This window comes from Salmo salar, chromosome 17 (genome assembly GCF_965601325.2).
Source record: "Salmo salar chromosome 17, fSalSal1, whole genome shotgun sequence".
NCBI classification, from domain to species: domain Eukaryota; kingdom Metazoa; phylum Chordata; class Actinopteri; order Salmoniformes; family Salmonidae; genus Salmo; species Salmo salar.
Genome location: NC_138307.1, coordinates 77,583,337 through 77,607,436, shown reverse-complemented (window position 1 = coordinate 77,607,436; position 24,100 = coordinate 77,583,337). Strand labels below are relative to the sequence as shown.

The following is a 24,100-nucleotide window of genomic DNA, read 5'->3' as shown; positions in this document are numbered from 1 at the left end:
TGACGGCCTACCCCGGCCAAACCCTCCCCTAACCTGGACGACGCTGGGCCAATTGTGCGCCGCCCTATGGGACTCTCGATCACAGCCGGTTGTGATACAGCCCAGGATCAAACCAGGGTCTGTAGTGACGCCTCTAGCACTGAGATGCAGGGCCTTAGACCGCTGTGCCACTCGGGAGCGAAATAAACTCTACCAGCAGGAAAAAGACCCATCAAAGACCCATCCTCCAGCAGGTCAGCTGTCTCCCACAACCAACCAGATGAAACAGAGAGGTATTCACATGATCACTGTTATCAGAGTCATATCCCTGTGACCAGGGTCCAATGTCCCCACAGGGGGCTGTATCTGGTGGGAGGAGGGCTGTGGAGCAGCCTGGCATAAGGCCTTACAGTGGAGCAGCCTGGCATAAGGCCTTACAGTGGAGCAGCCTGGCATAAGGCCTTACAGTGGAGCAGCCTGGCATACGGCCTTACAGTGGAGCAGCCTGGCATAAGACCTTACAGTGGAGCAGCCTGGCATAAGGCCTTACAGTGGAGCAGCCTGGCATAAGGCCTTACAGTGGAGCAGCCTGGCATAAGGCCTTACAGTGGAGCAGCCTGGCATAAGGCCTTACAGTGGAGCAGCCTGACATAGGGCCTTACAGTGGAGCAGCCTGGCATAAGACCTTACAGTGGAGCAGCCTGACATAAGACCTTACAGTGGAGCAGCCTGGCATAAGGCCTTACAGTGGAGCAGCCTGGCATAAGGCCTTACAGTGGAGCAGCCTGACATAAGGCCTTACAGTGGAGCAGCCTGGCATAAGGCCTTACAGTGGAGCAGCCTGGCATAAGGCCTTACAGTGGAGCAGCCTGGCATAAGGCCTTACAGTGGAGCAGCCTGACATAAGGCCTTACAGTGGAGCAGCCTGGCATAAGGCCTTACAGTGGAGCAGCCTGGCATAAGGCCTTACAGTGGAGCAGCCTGACATAAGGCCTTACAGTGGAGCAGCCTGACATAAGACCTTACAGTGGAGCAGCCTGGCATAAGGCCTTACGTGGAGCAGCCTGACATAAGGCCTTACAGTGGAGCAGCCTGGCATAAGGCCTTACAGTGGAGCAGCCTGACATAAGGCCTTACAGTGGAGCAGCCTGACATAAGGCCTTGAATATGGACTGGGGTAGGGTGCCATGTTATTAGGGCCTTATCTCCTCTATAGCAGGTGGGCTCTGACACTGAGACAGACTGTAGGCCTCTTCACAGTGGAGTTAGTACGTCGCTCTGGATAAGAGCGTCTGCTAAATGACGTAAATGTAAATGTAAATAACATTCATTCACTCCTTAATTATCTCTCATACACACAGGCAGACCGACAGGCAGACAGACAGACCGACAGGCAGACCGACAGGCAGAACGACAGGCAGACAGACAGGCAGACCGACAGGCAGACCGACAGGCAGACCGACAGGCAGACAGACAGACATAATCAATTATCAGTCAACTGACTAATCAATTATCAGTCCAAAGGCCAGGACACACAGCATTGTGTGATGTATGACATGTACAATATTGAACAGACCCCAGGAAGAGTAGCTGCAGCACGAGCCAATAAACTAAACTAAAGAACAAAAAGTTCATGATCTTAAGGTAACTTCTCCGGTAATTAGCGATTTCATGAAAAATACAGACGGTCCCTACTGCCGTTACAAACTAGGCCCACTGTAGCTACCGAAAAATACTACCGTTCAAAGAATAGTAAGTGATAAAAAACACAATGTTATTATTCTGTCAAACTAATCTAGTTAGGGAGCAGCATTATTACTGAGTAGTTATTAGGCTGTTTGAGGTGATCCTGGGACTACATACAGTAGTTATTAGGCTGTTTGAGGTGAGGACTACATACAGTAGTTATTAGGCTGTTTGAGGTGAGGACTACATACAGTAGTTATTAGGCTGTTTGAGGTGAGGACTACATACAGTAGTTATTAGGCTGTTTGAGGTGAGGACTACATACAGTAGTTATTAGGCTGTTTGAGGTGAGGACTACATACAGTAGTTATTAGGCTGTTTGAGGTGATCATGGGACTACATACAGTAGTTATTAGGCTGTTTGAGGTGAGGACTACATACAGTAGTTATTAGGCTGTTTGAGGTGAGGACTACATACAGTAGTTATTAGGCTGTTTGAGGTGAGGACTACATACAGTAGTTATTAGGCTGTTTGAGGTGAGGACTACATACAGTAGTTATTAGGCTGTTTGAGGTGAGGACTACATACAGTAGTTATTAGACTATTTGAGGTGAGGACTACATACAGTAGTTATTAGGCTGTTTGAGGTGAGGACTACATACAGTAGTTATTAGACTATTTGAGGTGAGGACTACATACAGTAGTTATTAGGCTGTTTGAGGTGAGGACTACATACAGTAGTTATTAGGCTGTTTGAGGTGAGGACTACATACAGTAGTTATTAGGCTGTTTGAGGTGATCCTGGGACTACATACAGTAGTTATTAGGCTGTTTGAGGTGATCCTGGGACTACATACAGTAGTTATTAGGCTGTTTGAGGTGAGGACTACATACAGTAGTTATTAGGCTGTTTGAGGTGAGGACTACATACAGTAGTTATTAGGCTGTTTGAGGTGAGGACTACATACAGTAGATATTAGGCTGTTTGAGGTGAGGACTACATACTGTAGTTATTAGGCTGTTTGAGGTGAGGACTACATACAGTAGTTATTAGGCTGTTTGAGGTGAGGACTACATACAGTAGTTATTAGGCTGTTTGAGGTGAGGACTACATACAGTAGTTATTAGGCTGTTTGAGGTGAGGACTACATACAGTAGTTATTAGGCTGTTTGAGGTGAGGACTACATACAGTAGTTATTAGGCTGTTTGAGGTGAGGACTACATACAGTAGTTATTAGGCTGTTTGAGGTGAGGACTACATACAGTAGTTATTAGGCTGTTTGAGGTGAGGACTACATACAGTAGTTATTAGGCTGTTTGAGGTGAGGACTACATACAGTAGTTATTAGGCTGTTTGAGGTGAGGACTACATACAGTAGTTATTAGGCTGTTTGAGGTGAGGACTACATACAGTAGTTATTAGGCTGTTTGAGGTGAGGACTACATACAGTAGTTATTAGGCTGTTTGAGGTGAGGACTACATACAGTGCAGCCATGAAGCAACCTGTTGCCCATTCTGTCTGGAGGAGACCGGGAACAGCCTACCGCCTCCTCCCACATTTACCAAGTCAATCACGGCTGCTCTGGAATAGGCTACAGTCTATTACACAGGGCGTTTCCAAACACTTCAGAAGGTCTAATGTTTAGGCCAGGTTGGCTATTCTGGAAGGGAGCCGCGCCAGGGTTCTGGGAGGAGCTGGGGAAATGCCATTTCAATGGGAGGCAACCTTACACTCTGGAGGTAATTCACTAGAAACAAGTCATTCCCCTAGGAAAACATGTCGTACATAAAATAATCAGTCTATCTGTCGTAAATCTTTCTATAGCTTTAGTGTTTACAACAATAACGTATGGCTACAATGTTGCCGAATAGGCCTAGCGATAAATGGTTTATCCACACAGCGTAGCAACAATGTAACAATGTGCAACTTGCTGGAATAGGTTGTAGGCTAGTCTATGGAGCGGGTGTGGACTTGCTGTGTTGGCCACCCAGCGATATGACAGCTCTTTCCTAAGACTGACAAGTTAAAGACTAAACCTTTAGAGCAAGACAGTCAAATGAACACTCAACGGTAGTCTAGAACAACTCTCTCACTACACCGACAAAAACGCAATGCACTGATTCATAACCGCTTTAGTCGGCTATAAGACTGTCTATTCCTCTGAGGGAACACATGAATACATTGAATGGTAGAATACATTGCATACCTACATTAAACCCCAGTGAAACGAGACACCTCTTTTCCTCAACCGCTAAATATATTTTCCCTCCTTCTATGTCGCGCTACAGAAGAGCCCAACAACTCGAGACAACAACTAAGTAAAGCTGCGTATAATTCTAGTTAATTACAACAGACATGCTGTCAAAACGACCATATAACACACCACACACACTCAACACATGTACATGACTGCTCTTTCCTGAGATACACACACACTCACGGAAATTAGACTGTCCACTTCTCAGCCCAGTCAGAAGTGGGCTTCAATCTAGAAAAACACTTTTAAAATGTCACCTACCTTCTTCTCATAAATCCGGTTAGTCCAGTGAGAACAGATAGAACCGTTATCCGTAGAGGAACCGTTACAACCGATAGAAATTGCCTCTTTTCGGAGCAGTTAATTTTTCTCCTCCCTTGCCAGCACTACCAGTAGATCCCCGAGCCAGGGCGCTTCAGTGACGTAAGGATCGGGATGCGCGTTCACGAGAATGGCCTCCCTCCACTCCACCGCCGGACGTGCACGAGTCTTTCAACATCAGTCATAGGCGGGAGGGCGCTGTGCTTGAGGTCACTAGAGAAATGAACGGGCTTTCCTCTGTAGCAGAGAGACTGTCACAATAGAACGCGCTCTATTCCAGACCCTTACTCCTGCAGCTCTTTGATTCCTTGCCAGGTATTTCAAACAGGAGAGGGCGCACTTTGGTAAAAACTTCCTAGCCTAATCACAGATCATGATAACAGTGTATTGTCAAACCCTCCTTTGAAGCTCTAACACTGTTTGGAAACTACAACAAGCATTTTAATGTAAAGCTAGCTGTTTGTAGTGTGCCCATGACATTGTGTCTCATGTACTTTGAGAGCTATACACAGTATTATGTATTTTGTTGCCTACAATTTACTTTTGTGTATTTCTAAGTATGCACATGTGGTGTGTGTAGGCCTGTACAGCAATGTGTTCATTGTAATCAACTGTCAATGACAGTTCTGATAATTCCAGCTGTCAGTGTTGATGACCTCCCATAGCGTCCCAGTCCAGTCCCCTGGCGCCAAGGTGGTGTAGTGTGTGTACCCCTTACACACTCTCTCTCACACACACACACACACACACACACACACACACACACACACACACACACACACACACACACACACACACACACACACACACACACACCCGCTGTCACCCACCCAGACGTGGCCCAAGGAATGTGTCTGGTTTGGTCACCCGAGTGGCCATAGACCAAAGCCTTGATCATGAAATGTAATGACTTATTAGTGCAGGGTTGGTTAGGTTACTTTATAAATGTAATCTGTTACAGTTACTAATTACCTGTCCTAATTACCCAAACTCAGTAACGTAATCGGATTACTTTCAGTTAGATTTTGATTAGAAGAATACTAAAAGGATCCATCAATCGCATTTGTCATCACAGTGGTCTCTGATTGGTGGTCATCAGTTGGTGTGTCATCACAGTGGTCTCTGATTGGTGGTCATCAGTTGGTGTGTCATCACAGTGGTCTCTGATTGGTGGTCATCAGTTGGTGTGTCATCACAGTGGTCTCTGATTGGTGGTCATCAGTTGGTGTGTCATCACAGTGGTCTCTGATTGGTGGTCATCAGTTGGTGTGTCATCACAGTGGTCTCTGATTGGTGGTCATCAGTTGGTGTGTCATCACAGTGGTCTCTGATTGGTGGTCATCAGTTGGTGTGTCATCCCAGTGGTCTCTGATTGGTGGTCATCAGTTGGTGTGTCATCACAGTGGTCTCTGACTTGTGGTCAGACTTGCTCAGGTGCAATAAACTTAAAGGCCCATACAGTTGAAAATGTGATTGTCCTGTGTTTATATACACCAAGTGTACAAAACATTAGGAATACCTTCCTAATATTGAGTTGCACCCCGTTTTGCTGAAAGTGTTCCAGGTGTGTGGAAAGTGTTCCACAGGGATGCTGGTCCATGTTGACTCCAATGCTTCCCACAGTTGTGTCAGGTTGGCTGGATGTCCTCTGTGTGGTGGACAACTCTTGATACACACGGGAAACTGTTGATCATGAAAAACCCAGCAGCATTGCAGTTCTTGACACACACACACCGGTGTGCCTGGCATTTACTACCATACCCCGTTCAAAGGCACTATTACCCTCTGAATGGCACATACACAATCCATGTCTCAATTGTCTCAAGGCTTAAAACTCCTTCTTTAACCTGTCTCCTCCCCTTCATCTACACTGATTGAAGTGGATTTAACAAGTGACATCAATAAGGGATCATATCTTTCACCTGGTCAGTCTATGTCATGGAAAGAGCAGGTGTTCTTAATGTTTTATACACTTAGTGTATATTTCCACAATATGAGGTTGGAATAATACAGTACTTTGAAATTGTGAAAATGATGATTATGGTCCTTTTAGTGTAAGAGCTGTTTGAAAAGACCGTCTGAAATGTCAGCCTGTTTTGGTGGGATGGAGTTTTGGCCTGCCTGGTGAAATCACCAGGTGGTAAGTTAGTTAATCGACCAATAAGAAAGAGCGTTCCAAACCTCTCTGCCAATAACAGCTAGTTTTCAGTTTTGCCCTCCTAACTCAGACCAATAGAAATTGTTCTTTGCTAAGAAGCAAGTTTTTGTTTATTTTGGACCATTTTAATTGAAATCACAATAAGGCACTTAATTGTTAGTTAGAAATTATTTGATATTGAGATAAAAACAGCTGCATTGGACCTTTAAACTAGCTTCCTTTTTCAATGCTTAACTGAATGTCATTGAGAACAGAAAGTTGTTATAATGTATTTATTTTGCAAAACATCATTTTTTTTAAAAGTAATCCAATGAAGTAATCATCTTGTTTTTCCAAAAGTATCTGTAATCTGATTACAATGTTTTTGCTGGTAACATAAGTGATTACCGTTACAGTTTTTGTTGTAATCAGATTAAATGTAACTGATGTCATAATTTACTCCCCAACCGTATTACTTATCATTTATAAGCACCTTTATTCAGCATCACGTGTCTAAGCACTCACATAACAGAACATTTGACCAAGACACAGTTGTTGTGTGGACTTTATTGCATTAGAGACACACTTTAGACACAGTGAGTATCGTTCTTTATTAGTAAAATAGAAACCACTAGTAGTCTCTGTTTCCCCTTATATAATCTGAAGACCCTTTGGTCGGTAGCCATTCTTGGAAATCCCAGACCAAGGACAAGCTTGAACATTGTTAAATTGTGGGAGGCAACCCGTTTGTCTAGAGAGACTAATCTGTAGCCCAAACACTTGTCTTTAATTTGATTTCTGAGCCATACACATTAGAATAAGACAATTCTACTTTTTGACATTTAAATTATTAATATCTTTCTTTTACAAATCTCTTCTGATAAAATAAAAGTTACAATAGAAAACAATAGTAAACCCGTATTGCCGTGTTTTGAAAGATATATCGCTGAAGTATATCACTTTAGGTTTTGGGGTACAGGTCAGTCTTCAGTCTAGATTTTGGGGTACAGTCCAGTCTACTGTATAGGTTTTGGGGTACAGTCCAGTCTACTGTATAGGTTTTAGGGTACAGTCCAGTCTACTGTCTAGGTTTTAGGGTACAGTCCAGTCTACTGTCTAGGTTTTAGGGTACAGTCCAGTCTACTGTATAGGTTTTAGGGTACAGTCCAGTCTACTGTCTAGGTTTTAGGGTACAGTCCAGTCTACTGTCTAGGTTTTAGGGTACAGTCCAGTCTACTGTCTAGGTTTTAGGGTACAGTCCAGTCTACTGTCTAGGTTTTAGGGTACAGTCCAGTCTACTGTATAGGTTTTAGGGTACAGTCCAGTCTACTGTATAGGTTTTGGGGTACAGGCCACTCTTCAGTCTAGGTTTTGGGGTACAGTCCAGTCTACTGTCTAGGTTTTAGGGTACAGTCCAGTCTACTGTCTAGGTTTTAGGGTACAGTCCAGTCTACTGTCTAGGTTTTAGGGTACAGTCCAGTCTACTGTATAGGTTTTGGGGTACAGGCCACTCTTCAGTCTAGGTTTTAGGGTACAGGCCAGTTTTCTGCACTCCAAATGCGGTGATGAAGATGTTGATGATGGTGGTGATGAAGACGAGGCCGGTGGCCACGTTGTTCATGATGTCCAGCTTCCTCTGGTTAGCTATGTTGTTCAGGTCCTTACGTGCTGGAACACACAGAGACAAACAGTGTTGTAACTGAGGTGAGACTTGATGCTAAACAGTAATGGTGCGTGGGTAATATCAGTCAGGAAGCCAAGCCAGTAAACAAGACATATTATAACCTATGTTGTGATATTGTGTTTTTTGCTCTATAACCCATTCGTTCATACGCCACCGTGATATACAATAATATACAACATCAAAAAACAGTGGCGGAATAAATTAAACTACACATACGTTTGTTTCATCACAAAACCGGAGAGAAACATCTGTCAGGTGAAATTCACAAAGCAAATATTACATATAACAAACAGTCATATGACCTGCAGCGTGGTCAAGTAAGTTCATGTTTTACAGTTTACTAAACAACAACTGATTTAGAACTACAGACTGATTTAGAACTACAGAACTACTACCTTAAGTCAGCCACAGACAACTGATTTAGAACTACAGACTGATTTAGAACTACAGAACTACTACCTCAAGTCAGCCACAGACAACTGATTTAGAACTACAGACTGATTTAGAACTACAGACTGATTTAGAACTACAGAACTACTACCTCAAGTCAGCCACAGACAACTGATTTAGAACTACAGACTGATTTAGAACTACCGACTGATTTAGAACTACCGACTGATTTAGAACTACAGAACTACTACCTCAAGTCAGCCACAGACAACTGATTTAGAACTACAGGCTGATTTAGAACTACAGAACTACTACCTTAAGTCAGCCACAGACAACTGATTTAGAACTACAGACTGATTTAGAACTACAGAACTACTACCTCAAGTCAGCCACAGACAACTGATTTAGAACTACAGGCTGATTTAGAACTACAGGCTGATTTAGAACTACAGACTGATTTAGAACTACAGGCTGATTTAGAACTACAGGCTGATTTAGAACTAGAGACTGATTTAGAACTACAGGCTGATTTAGAACTACAGACTGATTTAGAACTACAGACTGATTTAGAACTACAGACTGATTTAGAACTACAGACTGATTTAGAACTAGAGACTGATTTAGAACTACAGGCTGATTTAGAACTAGAGACTGATTTAGAACTACAGGCTGATTTAGAACTACAGACTGATTTAGAACTACCGACTGATTTAGAACTACAGACTGATTTAGAACTACAGACTGATTTAGAACTACAGGCTGATTTAGAACTACAGGCTGATTTAGAACTACAGGCTGATTTAGAACTACAGACTGATTTAGAACTACAGAACTACTACCTCAAGTCAGCCACAGACAACTGATTTAGAACTACAGACTGATTTAGAACTACAGACTGATTTAGAACTACAGGCTGATTTAGAACTACAGACTGATTTAGAACTACAGGCTGATTTAGAACTACAGACTGATTTAGAACTACAGACTGATTTAGAACTACAGGCTGATTTAGAACTACCGACTGATTTAGAACTACAGGCTGATTTAGAACTACAGGCTGATTTAGAACTACAGACTGACTTAGAACTACAGACTGATTTAGAACTACAGGCTGATTTAGAACTACAGGCTGATTTAGAACTACAGACTGATTTAGAACTACAGAGAGCTACGTACCTCAAGTCAGCCACAGACAACTGATTTAGAACTACAGACTGATTTAGAACTACAGACTGATTTAGAACTACAGGCTGATTTAGAACTACAGACTGATTTAGAACTACAGACTGATTTAGAACTACAGGCTGATTTAGAACTACAGACTGATTTACAACTACAGACTGATTTAGAACTACAGGCTGATTTAGAACTACAGGCTGATTTAGAACTACAGACTGATTTAGAACTACAGACTGATTTAGAACTACAGACTGATTTAGAACTACAGACTGATTTAGAACTACAGGCTGATTTAGAACTAGAGACTGATTTAGAACTACAGACTGATTTAAAACTAGAGACTGATTTAGAACTACAGACTGATTTAGAACTACAGGCTGATTTAGAACTAGGACTGATTTAGAACTACAGGCTGATTTAGAACTAGAGACTGATTTAGAACTACAGACTGATTTAGAACTAGAGGCTGATTTAGAACTACAGAGTGATTTAGAACTACAGACTGATTTAGAACTAGAGACTGATTTAGAACTACAGAGTGACCTCAAGTCAGCCACAGACGACTGGTGCCCTGCCTCCGCTATTCCAGCACCATTTCAGCTTAAACATCTAAACATCTAAACATCATCAAATCAACAATAACAGTATATGCTTAGTTTAATACACTGAAAACAAACTTAAAGATACCAAAAACGATTTAGTCCAATCAATGTAGCTAAATATCATGTGGCTGTCCATGGTTACTGATTTGTGTGTGTGCGCGTGTATGCGTGTGTGTGTGTGTGTGTGCGTGTGCCCTTGCATATGTGTGCAAGTAATTATTTATTTTTTGACCCTACTTGTGGACTAGTTGAATACCTATGCCTTCCTCCTCTCTTTCATGTTGGCTAAACGGTCTATGGCTCTGTACACTTTCAGTTTATGTTTTCACAGGCTACCTAGCTAAAATTCTTGCCAGCCTAACTTCCTCGCATGGGCAACAATGAACCAGCTAAGTTAGCTAGCTAGTTAACATGTCACGTCCTGACCAGTAAAAGGGGTCACTTGTCATTGTAGTATGGTCAGGGCGTGGCAGGGGGTGCTGTTTTGGTGTGTTTTGGGGTTGGTTTGTTTCATGGGGATTTGTTCTAGTTTTCATTTTCTATGTTCATTTTCTATGTGTGGCCGAGTATGGTTTCCAATCAGAGGCAGGTGTCTTTCGTTGTCTCTGATTGGAAGCCATACTTAGGCAGCCTGTTTTTTCCTTTGGGTTTGTGGGTGGTTGTTTTCCGTATAGTCTGTGTTACCTTACGGAACTGTCGTGTGTCGTTTTGTTATTTTTTGTTTAAGTGTTCACCTTACTTTAATAAAAAGAAGATGAGCACTCAACACGCTGCTCTTTGGTCCAATCCTTCCGACAGATGTGACATAACGTGATTCTACTAGACTACTTCCAGGCTACATATTGAACTTCAATCGTCTCCAGTCAGTGGCAGCAGCTACTCTTCCTGGGGTCTGGATATATGCATTTATGGTTTGATCAGAATCGCAGTCATAATCATTGGCCTGTACAGAGAATTAAGCCAAAACCACAAGTCCAATCCCCATCTCCATCCATGGCTTAGGAAAGGGATGATTTAGCAAGCTAGCCAGTGCAGGACATCAACACAAACAGACCAGAAACAGACATATTTTTCTGACAATGACATTTTACATAGGATGTGATTTGATTGGTGTGAAGCCAAATCCAAACTGTCCTCCCGTGGGGGGAGTTTTGCTGCGCCAGGACAACACATTGTTGAGCTCATCTCAATGCTGATTGGCTCATTATTTCATTTTTTTTTTTTTTATAAAGGGAGGCCAAACGGTTGACGGCATCAACCAATCAAACGCTACAGTGGCAAGGTGTTATATTATTTAGTTCCAGACAGCATCAGAGACATGGCTACACACACTGAGACAGAGGGGCGCTGTTTCCCTCGCTAGGAGGATTTCACTGGCGGGATTCAGACACTTCAGAATTGACGGAAAAGTATGAAAACACAGGTCAAATATTTGGGGAAGCCTGTTGGTCAAATATTTGGGGAAGCCTGTCTTCTTTTGGTATACATAAATACACGCCACTGATGCTACAAACGCTTCATAAGTACTTTAGGGACTAAGATGATTGTTTAAAGGTTAGTAATAAACAGTTTACAACACACATTGGTTGAAGTTGTGAAATGGACTGTGTGCTTCTGTTGCCCATCGCATGGACGTCTTACAGTCCGGCTTTTTTACTATAATGACACTTGACTTTACAATTCCAGACTCACCCATGGCGACAAACAGTACCCCAGCCAGCACCTGGAAGAGCAGTGAAGACCCGATGAGGACCAGGACGGTGACGTAGTACCTGTAATGACGTATAATCTCTTAGACGTATCCTGCCTGGTGGCCAAAACCAGACGACTACAATGGAAATACAGTAAGTCAGGAAACTTTATTGTTACAATTATTTGACACACAAATATCCACTTGTGTTTTAAATGATCAAATAAAATAAAATGTGATCGGAATACCTGAAGTCTGGCCCCTGCTCCAGGACGGCCTTCAGCTGGGCAGCGTTGGCCATCAGCAGGGCCACGTCTAACATGCTCTCTGCTACCGTCTTCTTAGTGGCATAGTGGTTCAGATTCAGACTGGTGTTACCACCCTGGGACAGAAAGAGAGTATTAACCATGAGTATTAACCAGGAGTATTAACCATGAGTATTAACCATGAGTATTAACCATGAGTATTAACCATGAGTATTAACCAGGAGTATTAACCATGAGTATTAACCATGAGTATTAACCAGGAGTATTAGCCAGGAGTAAGGCCATGAGTATTAGCCAGGAGTAAGGCCATGAGTATTAGCCAGGAGTAAGGCCATGAGTATTAGCCAGGAGTAAGGCCAGGAGTATTAGCCAGGAGTAAGGCCATGAGTATTAGCCAGGAGTAAGGCCATGAGTATTAGCCAGGAGTAAGGCCATGAGTATTAACCAGGAGTATTAACCATGAGTATTAACCAGGAGTATTAACCATGAGTATTACCCATGAGTATTAGCCATGGGTATTAACCATGAGTATTACCCATGAGTATTGGCCAGGAGTATTAACCATGAGTATTAACCATGAGTATTAACCATGAGTATTAGCCATGAGTATTAGCCATGAGTATTAGCCATGAGTATTAGCCAGGAGTATTAACCATGAGTATTAACCATGAGTATTAGCCATGAGTATTAACCATGAGTATTAGCCATGAGTATTAGCCATGAGTATTAGCCATGAGTATTAGCCAGGAGTATTAACCATGAGTATTAACCATGAGTATTAACCAGGAGTATTAGCCAGGAGTATTAGCCATAAGTAAGGCCACGTCTAACATTCTCTCTGCTCTGGTCTTCTTAGTGGCATAGTGTTTCAGGTTGAGACTAGAGTCACCACCCTGAGGAAGGGAGGGAGCGAGGGATGGGTAAGTCAAATCCTCTACCCACTAGTTGTTTCTCACCTTTATACAGAAGATGGAAGCAAATACAATCTGTCATCTGAACCCTCGTCAATTCTCCTAATGCACCAATAGATGGCAGCACAGTATCCAGAATAACATGTAGGAAACAGTGGTGAGGGGAGGGGACTGTACTGTAACACAATCCAGGTGTGGAAAGCTCTTAGAGGCTTACCCAGACAGTCTCACATCTGTAATCGCTGCCAAAGGTGCTTCTACAAAGTATTGATTCAGGGGTCTGAATACTTATGTAAAATAGATATTTCTGTATTTAATTTTCAATACATTTGCAAACATTTCTAAAAACCTTTTCACTTTGTCATTATATTGGACTGTATCGATCCATCGGCCAATTTCTTTTGCCACTATACCTATTTTGCCAATTGGACCTGGACCCCTCTGCTACTCGGAACCCTACTAATCCATCACGGCTGGTCTATCGACGTCGCTGCACGCGGAGGCAAAAACAGACTTTCCTCCGTCGAGACGTCCCTCTAAGGCCCTTCTGCTAGCTTGTTTAGCCCCGGTCTACTAACTGTTAGCTTGCTAGCCCCGGCCTGCTAACTGTCTGAATCGCCGTGTCTCCAGTCAGCCCAACCACTCACTGGACCCCTATTGATCACCCGGCTACGCATGCCTCTCCCTAATATCAATATGCCTTGTCCATTACTGTCCTGGTTAGGGATTACTGTCTTATTTCACTGTAGAGCCTCTAGCCCTGCTCAATATGCCTTAACCAACCATGTTGTTCCACCTCCTACATATGCGATGACATCACCTGGTTTAAACGTCTCTAGAGACTATATCTCTCTCATCATTACTCAATGCCTAGGTTTACCTCCAATGTACTCACATCCTACCTTACACTATGTACACTATGCCTTGAATCTATGCTATTGTGCCCAGAAACCTGCTCCTTTTACTCTCTGTTCCGAACGTGCTAGACGGCCAGTTCGTATATCCTTTAACCGTATCCTTATTCTACTCCTCCTCTGTTCCTCTGGTGATGTAGAGGTTAATCCAGGTCCTGCAGTGCCTAGCTCCACTCCCACTCCCCAGGTGCTCTCATTTGTTGACTTCTGTGACCGTAAAAGCCTTGGTTTCATGCATGTTAACATTAGAAGCCTACTCCCTAAGTTTGTTTTACTCACTGCTTTAGCACACTCTGCCAACCCGGATTTCCTAGCCATGTCTGAATCCTGGCTTAGGAAGACCACCAAAAACCCTGAAATCCCCATCCCAACTATAACATTTCCCGAAAAGATAGAACTGCCAAAGGGGGCGGTATTGCAATCTACTGCAGAGATAGCCTGCAGAGTTCTGTCTTACTATCCAGGTCTGTACCCAAACAGTTTGAGCTTCTACTTTTAAAAATCCACCTTTCCAGAAACAAGTCTCTCACCGTTGCCGCTTGCTATAGACCACTCTCTGTCCCCAGCTGTGGCCTGGACACCATATGTGAATTGATTGCCCCCCATCTATTTTCAGAGCTCGTGCTGCTAGGTAACCTAAACTGGGACATGCTTAACACTCCAGCCATCCTACAATCTAAGTTTGATGCCCTCAATCTCACACAAATTATCAATGAACCCACCAGGTACAACCCCAAATCCGTAAACACGTGCACCCTCATAGATATCATCCTAACCAACCTGTCCTCTAAATACACCTCTGCTGTTTTCAACCAAGATCTCAGCGATCACTGCCTCATTGCCTGCATCCGTAATGGGTCAGCGGTCAAACGACCACCCATCATCACTGTCAAACGCTCCCTAAAACACTTCAGCGAGCAGGCCTTTCTAATCGACCTGGCCTGGGTATCCTGGAAGGATATTGACCTCATCCTGTCAGTAGAGGATGCCTGGTTATTCTTTAAAAGTGCCTTCCTCACCATCTTAAATAAGCATGCCCCTTTCAAGAAATTTAGAACCAGGAACAGATATAGCTCTTGGTTCTCTCCAGACCTGACTGCCCTTGACCAGCACAAAAACATCCTGTGGCGTTCTGTATTAGAAACGAATAGCCCCCATGATTTGCAACTTTTCAGGGAAGTTAGGAACAAATATACACAGGTAGTTAGGAAAGTTAAGGCTTGCTTTTTCAAGCAGAAATTTGCATCCTGTAGCACAAACTCAAAAATGTTCTGGGACACTGTAAAGTCCATGGAGAATAAGACCACCTCCTCCCAGCTGCCCACTGCTCTGAGGCTAGGAAACACTGTCACCACCGATAAATGCACGATAATTGAGAATTTCAAGAAGCATCTTTCTACGGCTGGCCATGCTTTCCACCTGGCTACCCCTACCCCGATCAACAGCCCTCCACCCTCCACAGCAACTCGCCCAAGCCTCCCCATTTCTCCTTCACCCAAATCCAGATAGCTAATGTCCTGAATGAGATGCAAAATATGGACCCCTACAATCTGGACCCTTTCTTTCTAAAATTATCTGCCGAAATTGTTCCAACCCCTATTACTAGCCTGTTCAACCTCTCTTTCGTATCGTCTGAGATTCCCATAGATTGGAAAGCTGCCGCGGACATCCCCCTCTACAAAGGGGGAGACACTCTAGACCCAAACTGCTTCAGACCTATATCCATCCTACCCTGTCTTTCTAAGGTCGTCGAAAGCCAAGTTAACAAACAGATTACTGACCATTTCGAATCCCACCGTACCTTCTCCGCTATGCAATCTGGTTCCCGAGCTGGTCATGGGTGCACCTCAGCCACGCTCAAGGTCCTTGATATCATAACCGCCATTGAAAAGAGACATTACTGTGCCGCCGTATTCATTGACCTGGCCAAGGCTTTCGACTCTGTCAATCACCACATTCTTATCAGCAGACTCAGCAGCCTTGGTTTCTCAAATGATTGCCTCGCCTGGTTCACCAACTACTTCTCCGATAGAGTTCAGTGTGTAAAATCGGAGGGCCTGTTGTCCGGACCTCTGACAGTCTTTATTGGGGTGCCACAGGGTTCAATTCTCGGGCCGACTCTCTCCTCTGTATACATCAATGATGTCGCTCTTGCTGCTGGTGATTCTCTGATCCACCTCTACGCAGACGACACCATTCTGTATACTTCTGGCCCTTCTTTGGACACTGTGTTAACTAACCTCCAGATGAGCTTCAATGCCATACAACTCTCCTTCCGTGGCCTCCAACTGCTCTTAAATGCAAGTAAAACTAAATGCATGCTCTTCAACCGATCGCTGTCCGCACCTGCCTGCCCGTCCAGCATCACTACTCTGGACGGTTCTGACTTAGAATATGTGGACAACTACAAATACCTAGGTGTCTGGTTAGACTGTAAACTCTCCTTCCAGACTCACATTAAGCATCTCCAATCCAAAATTAAATATAGAATCGGCTTCTTATTTCGCAACAAAGCATCCTTCACTCATGCTGCCAAACATACCCTTGTAAAACTGACCATCCTACCGATCCTCGACTTCGACGATGTAATTTACAAAATAGCCTCCAACACTCTACTCAACAAATTGGATGCAGTCTATCACAGTGCCATCCGTTTTGTCACCAAAGCCCCATATACTACCCACCACTGCGACCTGTACGCTCTCGTTGGCTGACCCTCGCTTCATACTCGTCGCCAAACCCACTGGCTCCAGGTCATCTACAAGTCTCTGCTGGGTAAAGCCCCGCCTTATCTCAGCTCACTGGTCACCATAGCAGCACCCACTCGTAGCATGCGCTCCAGCAGGTATATTTCACTGGTCACCCCCAAAGCCAATTCATCCTTTGGCCGCCTTTCCTTCCAGTTCTCTGCTGCCAATGACTGTAACGAACTGCAAAAATCTCTGAAGCTGGAGACTCATATCTCCCTCACTAGCTTTAAGCACCAACTGTCAGAGCAGCTCACAGATCACTGCACCTGTACATAGCCCATCTGTAAACAGCCCATCTATCTACCTACCTCATCCCCATACTGTATTTAACTTGCTCCTTTGCACCCCAGTATCTCTACTTGCACATTCATCTTCTGCACATCTACCATTCCAGTGTTTAATTGCTATATTGTAATTACTTCGCCACCATGGCCTATTTATTGCCTTACCTCTCTTATCCTACCTCATTTGCACCTGCTGTATATAGATTTTTCTGCTGTATTATTGATTGTATGTTTGTTTATTCCATGTGTAACTCTGTGTTGTTGTTTGTGTCGCACTGCTTTGCTTTATCTTGGCCAGATCGCAGTTGTAAATGAAAACTTGTTCTCAACTGGCCTACCTGGTTAAATAAAGGTGAAATAAATAAATACAAATGTGATATTAGATGGGTGAATGTTTTTTAAATTCAGGCTGAAACACAACAACATGTGTAATAAGTCAAGGGGTATGAATCCTTTCTGAAGGCTCTGTGTGTATTAGAGTGTGTACATCGTGGTGTACGTGCTGTGTGTGTGTATTAGAGTGTGTACATCGTGGTGTACGTGCTGTGTGTGTGTATTAGAGTGTGTACATCGTGGGCTCCCGAGTTGCACAGCGGTCTAAGGCACTGCATCTCAGTGCTAGAGGCGTCACTACAGACCCTGGTTGGATTCCAGGCTGTATCACAACAGGCCGTGATTGGGAGTCCCATAGGGCGGTGCACAATTGGCACCGCGTTATCCAGGTTAGGGTTTGGCCAGGGTAGGCCGTCACTGTAAATAAGAATTTGTTCTTAACGGACTTGCCTATTTAAATAAATAAAATGTGTGTGTGTGTATGTGTGTGTGTGTGTGTGTGTGTGTGTGTGTGTGTGTGTGTGTGTGTGTGTGTGTGTGTGTGTGTGTGTGTGTGTGTGTGTGTGTGTACATCATGTTTGTTTGCTCTGTGGCTCAGGGTAGATCAGATGGCTGTAACCTGATCCCAGCTGCAGTAGACCAGTAGACCAGTAGACTCTACCAGACCAGACCAGTAGACTCTACCAGACCAGACCAGTAGACTCTACCAGACCAGACCAGTAGACTCTACCAGACCAGACCAGTAGACTCTACCAGACCAGACCAGTAGACTCTACCAGACCAGACCAGTAGACTACCAGACCAGACCAGTAGACTACCAGACCAGACCAGTAGACTCTACCAGACCAGACCAGTAGACTCTACCAGACCAGACCAGTAGACTCTACCAGACCAGACCAGCACTATACCTCATCGGGTCTAGTTCACCCACACAGAGAGAGTGTGTGTGTGTGTGTGTGTGTGTGTGTGTGTGTGTGTGTGTGTGTGTGTGTGTACAGCAGGCCACCTAGCTTCCACAAAGCAGCTGTTTCAGTAGTGTGTTAACATAGTAGAAGAGAGACCATGCTGCTACCTAATCCACTAATGTTGCTATGGAGTAGAAGTACAGGGAAGGAGAGACAATTCAGTACTAGTTATCAACACCAGGGGGAGCTATGCATCAACAAACTGCTATGCTGACTGGTTTTCTGAGACTGCTTCACTTGTAATACCAGTAAATGACCAGTAGAGGGCAGTACTGACCATGACTGCAGATCTGATTTATGATGATTGATTGTGTTTGAGATATTAAACAAACCACTTGAAATTGTAATGGGTACTTATCTGGTAGTTGAAACAATAGTTTTATAGATGTTACTGTAAATTGCTTGCATATCTAAGTTAATGGACTATTTCCATTTAGTCAAACTGCATTGAGCCAACTTTTCTGTTTGAGAAGTAAAGTTTGTGTATGCATGTGCGTGTGTGTGTGTGTGTGTGTGTGTGTGTGTGTGTGTGTGCACGCCCGTTCCTGCGTGCGTTCGTGCACGTGCGTGCGTTCGTGCACGTGTGTGTGTGTGTGTGTGTGTTTCCGCTATGTTGAGCATGACAGGATCAGCTGTAGTAGTTATTACTCCTCTAATATCAAAAAGAGAAGCATACAAACAATGACATCCTCTAACCATCAGGATACTGTTGTTTCCCTCATAGCAACGATATCACAATAAACATCTCCACCAGGAAATGATACGGATGGCTACTGAGCGCCTGATTCCAGACCTGTTGGTGCTGTTTAGATAGGGCATGTGGCAGTCTCCACCAGGAAATGATACGGATGGCTACTGAGCGCCTGATTCCAGACCTGTTGGTGCTGTTTAGATAGGGCATGTGGCAGTCTCCACCAGGAAATGATACGGATGGCTACTGAGCGCCTGATTCCAGACCTGTTGGTGCTGTTTAGATAGTGCATGTGGCAGTCTCCACCAGGAAATGATACGGATGGCTACTGAGCGCCTGATTCCAGACCTGTTGGTGCTGTTTAGATAGTGCATGTGGCAGAGATCTTCAACTAGATTAAGCTGCGGGCTGATTATTTTCTTGAACATCATTACAAATAATTTGTAGACTGCAAATCGACTGCAAGAAGCCCAAACAGATATAATATTTGACTAAAACTCAATCATTTCAAACCTTGCTTACGTTTGTTAACGTTCTCATGTCTCTTTATTATGCGTGGGAATACTTGTAAAGAGATTTCCAAAATTAAAATCACTTGCAGCTGATTTCTTTGATGTTTTTACAGTCTTTTATTAACAATGAAAATTCTGAAATAAAAACTAGACAACTTTATTTTTGCTAATAAAACTTGAGGGGCAAATAAACCCCCCGCGGGCCGCCAGCGGGGAACCCTGTCCTATGGTCACTTGGAAAGATGGAGAAAACAGACATGGGACCAGCTAACTTTTTATCTTTGTACGCGTGTCGAGGAAAAAGATGTCAAAATATGTACTGTATATAGCTAGTCATAGTAGACCGTTGTAGCTAGTAATAAAGTTGTCCTGCTGAGGGGAGGGTTTAGGGGGTGTTACACTGTACAGTAATAAAGTTGTCCTGCTGAGGGGAGGGTTTAGGGGGTTACACTGTACAGTAATAAAGTTGTCCTGCTGAGGGGAGGGTTTAGGGGCATTACACTGTACAGTAATAAAGTTGTCCTGCTGAGGGGAGGGTTTAGGGGCGTTACACTGTACAGTAATAAAGTTGTCCTGCTGAGGGGAGGGTTTAGGGGGTTACACTGTACAGTAATAAAGTTGTCCTGCTGAGGGGAGGGTTTAGGGGCGTTACACTGTACAGTAATAAAGTTGTCCTGCTGAGGGGAGGGTTTAGGGGCGTTACACTGTACAGTAATAAAGTTGTCCTGCTGAGGGGAGGGTTTAGGGGCGTTACACTGTACAGTAATAAAGTTGTCCTGCTGAGGGGAGGGTTTAGGGGGTTACACTGTACAGTAATAAAGTTGTCCTGCTGAGGGGAGGGTTTAGGGGCGTTACACTGTACAGTAATAAAGTTGTCCTGCTGAGGGGAGGGTTTAGGGGTGTTACACTGTACAGTAATAAAGTTGTCCTGCTGAGGGGAGGGTTTAGGGGCGTTACACTGTACAGTAATAAAGTTGTCCTGCCGAGGGGAGGGTTTAGGGGGTTACACTGTACAGTAATAAAGTTGTCCTGCTGAGGGGAAGGTTTAGGGGCGTTACACTGTACAGTAATAAAGTTGTCCTGCTGAGGGGAGGGTTTAGGGGGTTACACTGTACAGTAATAAAGTTGTCCTGCTGAGGGGAGGGTTTAGGGGGCGTTACACTGTACAGTAATAAAGTTGTCCTGCTGAGGGGAGGGTTTAGGGGCGTTACACTGTACAGTAAACAAGTTGTCCTGCTGAGGGGAGGGTTTAGGGGCGTTAAACTGTACAGTAATAAAGTTGTCCTGCTGAGGGGAGGGTTTAGGGGCGTTACACTGTACAGTAATAAAGTTGTCCTGCTGAGGGGAGGGTTTAGGGGGCGTTACACTGTACAGTAATAAAGTTGTCCTGCTGAGGGGAGGGTTTAGGGGCGTTACACTGTACAGTAATAAAGTTGTTCTGCTGAGGGGAGGGTTTAGGGGGTTACACTGTACAGTAATAAAGTTGTCCTGCTGAGGGGAGGGTTTAGGGGGTTACACTGTACAGTAATAAAGTTGACCTGCTGAGGGGAGGGTTTAGGGGCGTTACACTGTACAGTAATAAAGTTGTCCTGCTGAGGGGAGGGTTTAGGGGGTTACACTGTACAGTAATAAAGTTGTCCTGCTGAGGGGAGGGTTTAGGGGCGTTACACTGTACAGTAATAAAGTTGTCCTGCTGAGGGGAAGGTTTAGGGGCGTTACACTGTACAGTAATAAAGTTGTTCTGCTGAGGGGAGGGTTTAGGGGGTTACACTGTACAGTAATAAAGTTGTCCTGCCGAGGGGAGGGTTTAGGGGCGTTACACTGTACAGTAATAAAGTTGTCCTGCCGAGGGGAGGGTTTAGGGGCGTTACACTGTACAGTAATAAAGTTGTCCTGCCGAGGGGAGGGTTTAGGGGCGTTACACTGTACAGTAATAAAGTTGTCCTGCCGAGGGGAGGGTTTAGGGGCGTTACACTGTACAGAGGGTTTAGGGGCGTTACACTGTACAGTAATAAAGTTGTCCTGCCGAGGGGAGGGTTTAGGGGCGTTACACTGTACAGTAATAAAGTTGTCCTGCCGAGGGGAGGGTTTAGGGGCGTTACACTGTACAGTAATAAAGTTGTCCTGCCGAGGGGAGGGTTTAGGGGCGTTACACTGTACAGTAATAAAGTTGTCCTGCCGAGGGGAGGGTTTAAGGGCGTTACACTGTAGAGTAATAAAGTTGTCCTGCCGAGGGGAGGGTTTAGGGGCGTTACACTGTACAGTAATAAAGTTGTCCTGCCGAGGGGAGGGTTTAGGGGCGTTACACTGTACAGTAATAAAGTTGTCCTGCCGAGGGGAGGGTTTAGGGGCGTTACACTGTACAGTAATAAAGTTGTCCTGCCGAGGGGAGGGTTTAGGGGCGTTACACTGTACAGTAATAAAGTTGTCCTGCCGAGGGGAGGGTTTAGGGGCGTTACACTGTACAGTAATAAAGTTGTCTTGCCGAGGGGAGGGTTTAGGGGCGTTACACTGTACAGTAATAAAGTTGTCCTGCCGAGGGGAGGGTTTAGGGGGTTACACTGTACAGTAATAAAGTTGTCCTGCTGAGGGGAGGGTTTAGGGGGGCGTTACACTGTACAGTAATAAAGTTGTCCTGCTGAGGGGAGGGTTTAGGGGCGTTACACTGTACAGTAATAAAGTTGTAATGCTGAGGGGAGGGTTTAGGGGCGTTACACTGTACAGTAATAAAGTTGTCCTGCTGAGGGGAGGGTTTAGGGGCGTTACACTGTACAGTAATAAAGTTGTCCTGCTGAGGAGAGGGTTTAGGGGGCGTTACACTGTACAGTAATAAAGTTGTCCTGCTGAGGGGAGGGTTTAGGGGCGGTACACTGTACAATAATAAAGTTGTTCTGCTGAGGGGAGGGTTTAGGGGGTTACACTGTACAGTAATAAAGTTGTCCTGCTGAGGGGAGGGTTTAGGGGGTTACACTGTACAGTAATAAAGTTGACCTGCTGAGGGGAGGGTTTAGGGGTGTTACACTGTACAGTAATAAAGTTGTCCTGCTGAGGTGAGGGTTTAGGGGCGTTACACTGTACAGTAATAAAGTTGTCCTGCTGAGGGGAGGGTTTAGGGGCGTTACACTGTACAGTAATAAAGTTGTCCTGCTGAGGGGAGGGTTTAGGGGCGTTACACTGTACAGTAATAAAGTTGTCCTGCTGAGGGGAGGGTTAAGGGGGTTACACTGTTCAGTAATAAAGTTGTCCTGCTGAGGGGAGGGTTTAGGGGCGTTACACTGTACAGTAATAAAGTTGTCCTGCTGAGGGGAAGGTTTAGGGGCGTTACACTGTACAGTAATAAAGTTGACCTGCTGAGGGGAGGGTTTAGGGGGTTACACTGTACAGTAATAAAGTTGTCCTGCTGAGGGGATGGTTTAGGGGCGTTACACTGTACAGTAATAAAGTTGTCCTGCTGAGGGGAGGGTTTAGGGGGTTACACTGTACAGTAATAAAGTTGTCCTGCCGAGGGGAGGGTTTAGGGGTGTTACACTGTACAGTAATAAAGTTGTCCTGCTGAGGGGAGGGTTTAGGGGTTTACACTGTACAGTAATAAAGTTGTCCTGGTGAGGGGAGGGTTTAGGGGCGTTACACTGTACAGTAATAAAGTTGTCCTGCTGAGGGGAGGGTTTAGGGGGTTGCACTGTACAGTAATAAAGTTGTCCTGCCGAGGGGAGGGTTTAGGGGCGTTACACTGTACAGTAATAAAGTTGTCCTGCCGAGGGGAGGGTTTAGGGGCGTTACACTGTACAGTAATAAAGTTGTCCTGCTGAGGGGAGGGTTTAGGGGCGTTACACTGTACAGTAATAAAGTTGTCCTGCTGAGGGGAGGGTTTAGGGGGTTACACTGTACAGTAATAAAGTTGTCCTGCTGAGGGGAGGGTTTAGGGGGCGTTACACTGTACAGTAATAAAGTTGTCCTGCTGAGGGGAGGGTTTAGGGGGCGTTACACTGTACAGTAATAAAGTTGTCCTGCTGAGGGGAGGGTTTAGGGGCGTTACACTGTACAGTAATAAAGTTGTCCTGCTGAGGGGAGGGTTTAGGGGCGTTACACTGTAAAGTAATAAAGTTGTCCTGCTGAGGAGAGGGTTTAGGGGGCGTTACACTGTACAGTAATAAAGTTGTCCTGCTGAGGGGAGGGTTTAGGGGCGTTACACTGTACAATAATAAAGTTGTTCTGCTGAGGGGAGGGTTTAGGGGGTTACACTGTACAGTAATAAAGTTGTCCTGCTGAGGGGAGGGTTTAGGGGGTTACACTGTACAGTAATAAAGTTGACCTGCTGAGGGGAGGGTTTAGGGGTGTTACACTGTACAGTAATAAAGTTGTCCTGCTGAGGGGAGGGTTTAGGGGCGTTACACTGTACAGTAATAAAGTTGTCCTGCTGAGGGGAGGGTTTAGGGGGCGTTACACTGTACAGTAATAAAGTTGTCCTGCTGAGGGGAGGGTTTAGGGGCGTTACACTGTACAGTAATAAAGTTGACCTGCTGAGGGGAGGGTTTAGGGGGTTAC

General features: G+C 44.5%; 2 protein-coding genes across 2 annotated transcripts in view; both read right to left on the bottom strand.

Annotated features, from left to right (window-relative positions):
• The window catches only part of LOC145861340 (ELKS/Rab6-interacting/CAST family member 1), a 293,504-nt gene extending 289,150 nt beyond the window's left edge, over window positions 1–4,354 (bottom strand). The window contains exon 1 of the mRNA XM_082963346.1: window positions 4,188–4,354. The gene's annotated coding sequence lies outside the window, so the exon portion shown is untranslated. The remainder of the gene's footprint in view (window positions 1–4,187) is intronic.
• A 2,579-nt stretch (window positions 4,355–6,933) lies between these two features.
• Window positions 6,934–24,100, bottom strand: part of LOC106609835 (ninjurin-2) — a 90,199-nt gene continuing 73,032 nt past the window's right edge. Inside the window, exons 2-4 of the mRNA XM_082964200.1 lie at window positions 12,178–12,311; window positions 11,932–12,011; window positions 6,934–8,052 (exon numbers count right to left, since the gene is read on the bottom strand). Coding sequence (XP_082820326.1) covers window positions 7,904–8,052; window positions 11,932–12,011; window positions 12,178–12,311 — 363 coding nt within the window. The 3' untranslated portion in view covers window positions 6,934–7,903. The remainder of the gene's footprint in view (window positions 8,053–11,931; window positions 12,012–12,177; window positions 12,312–24,100) is intronic.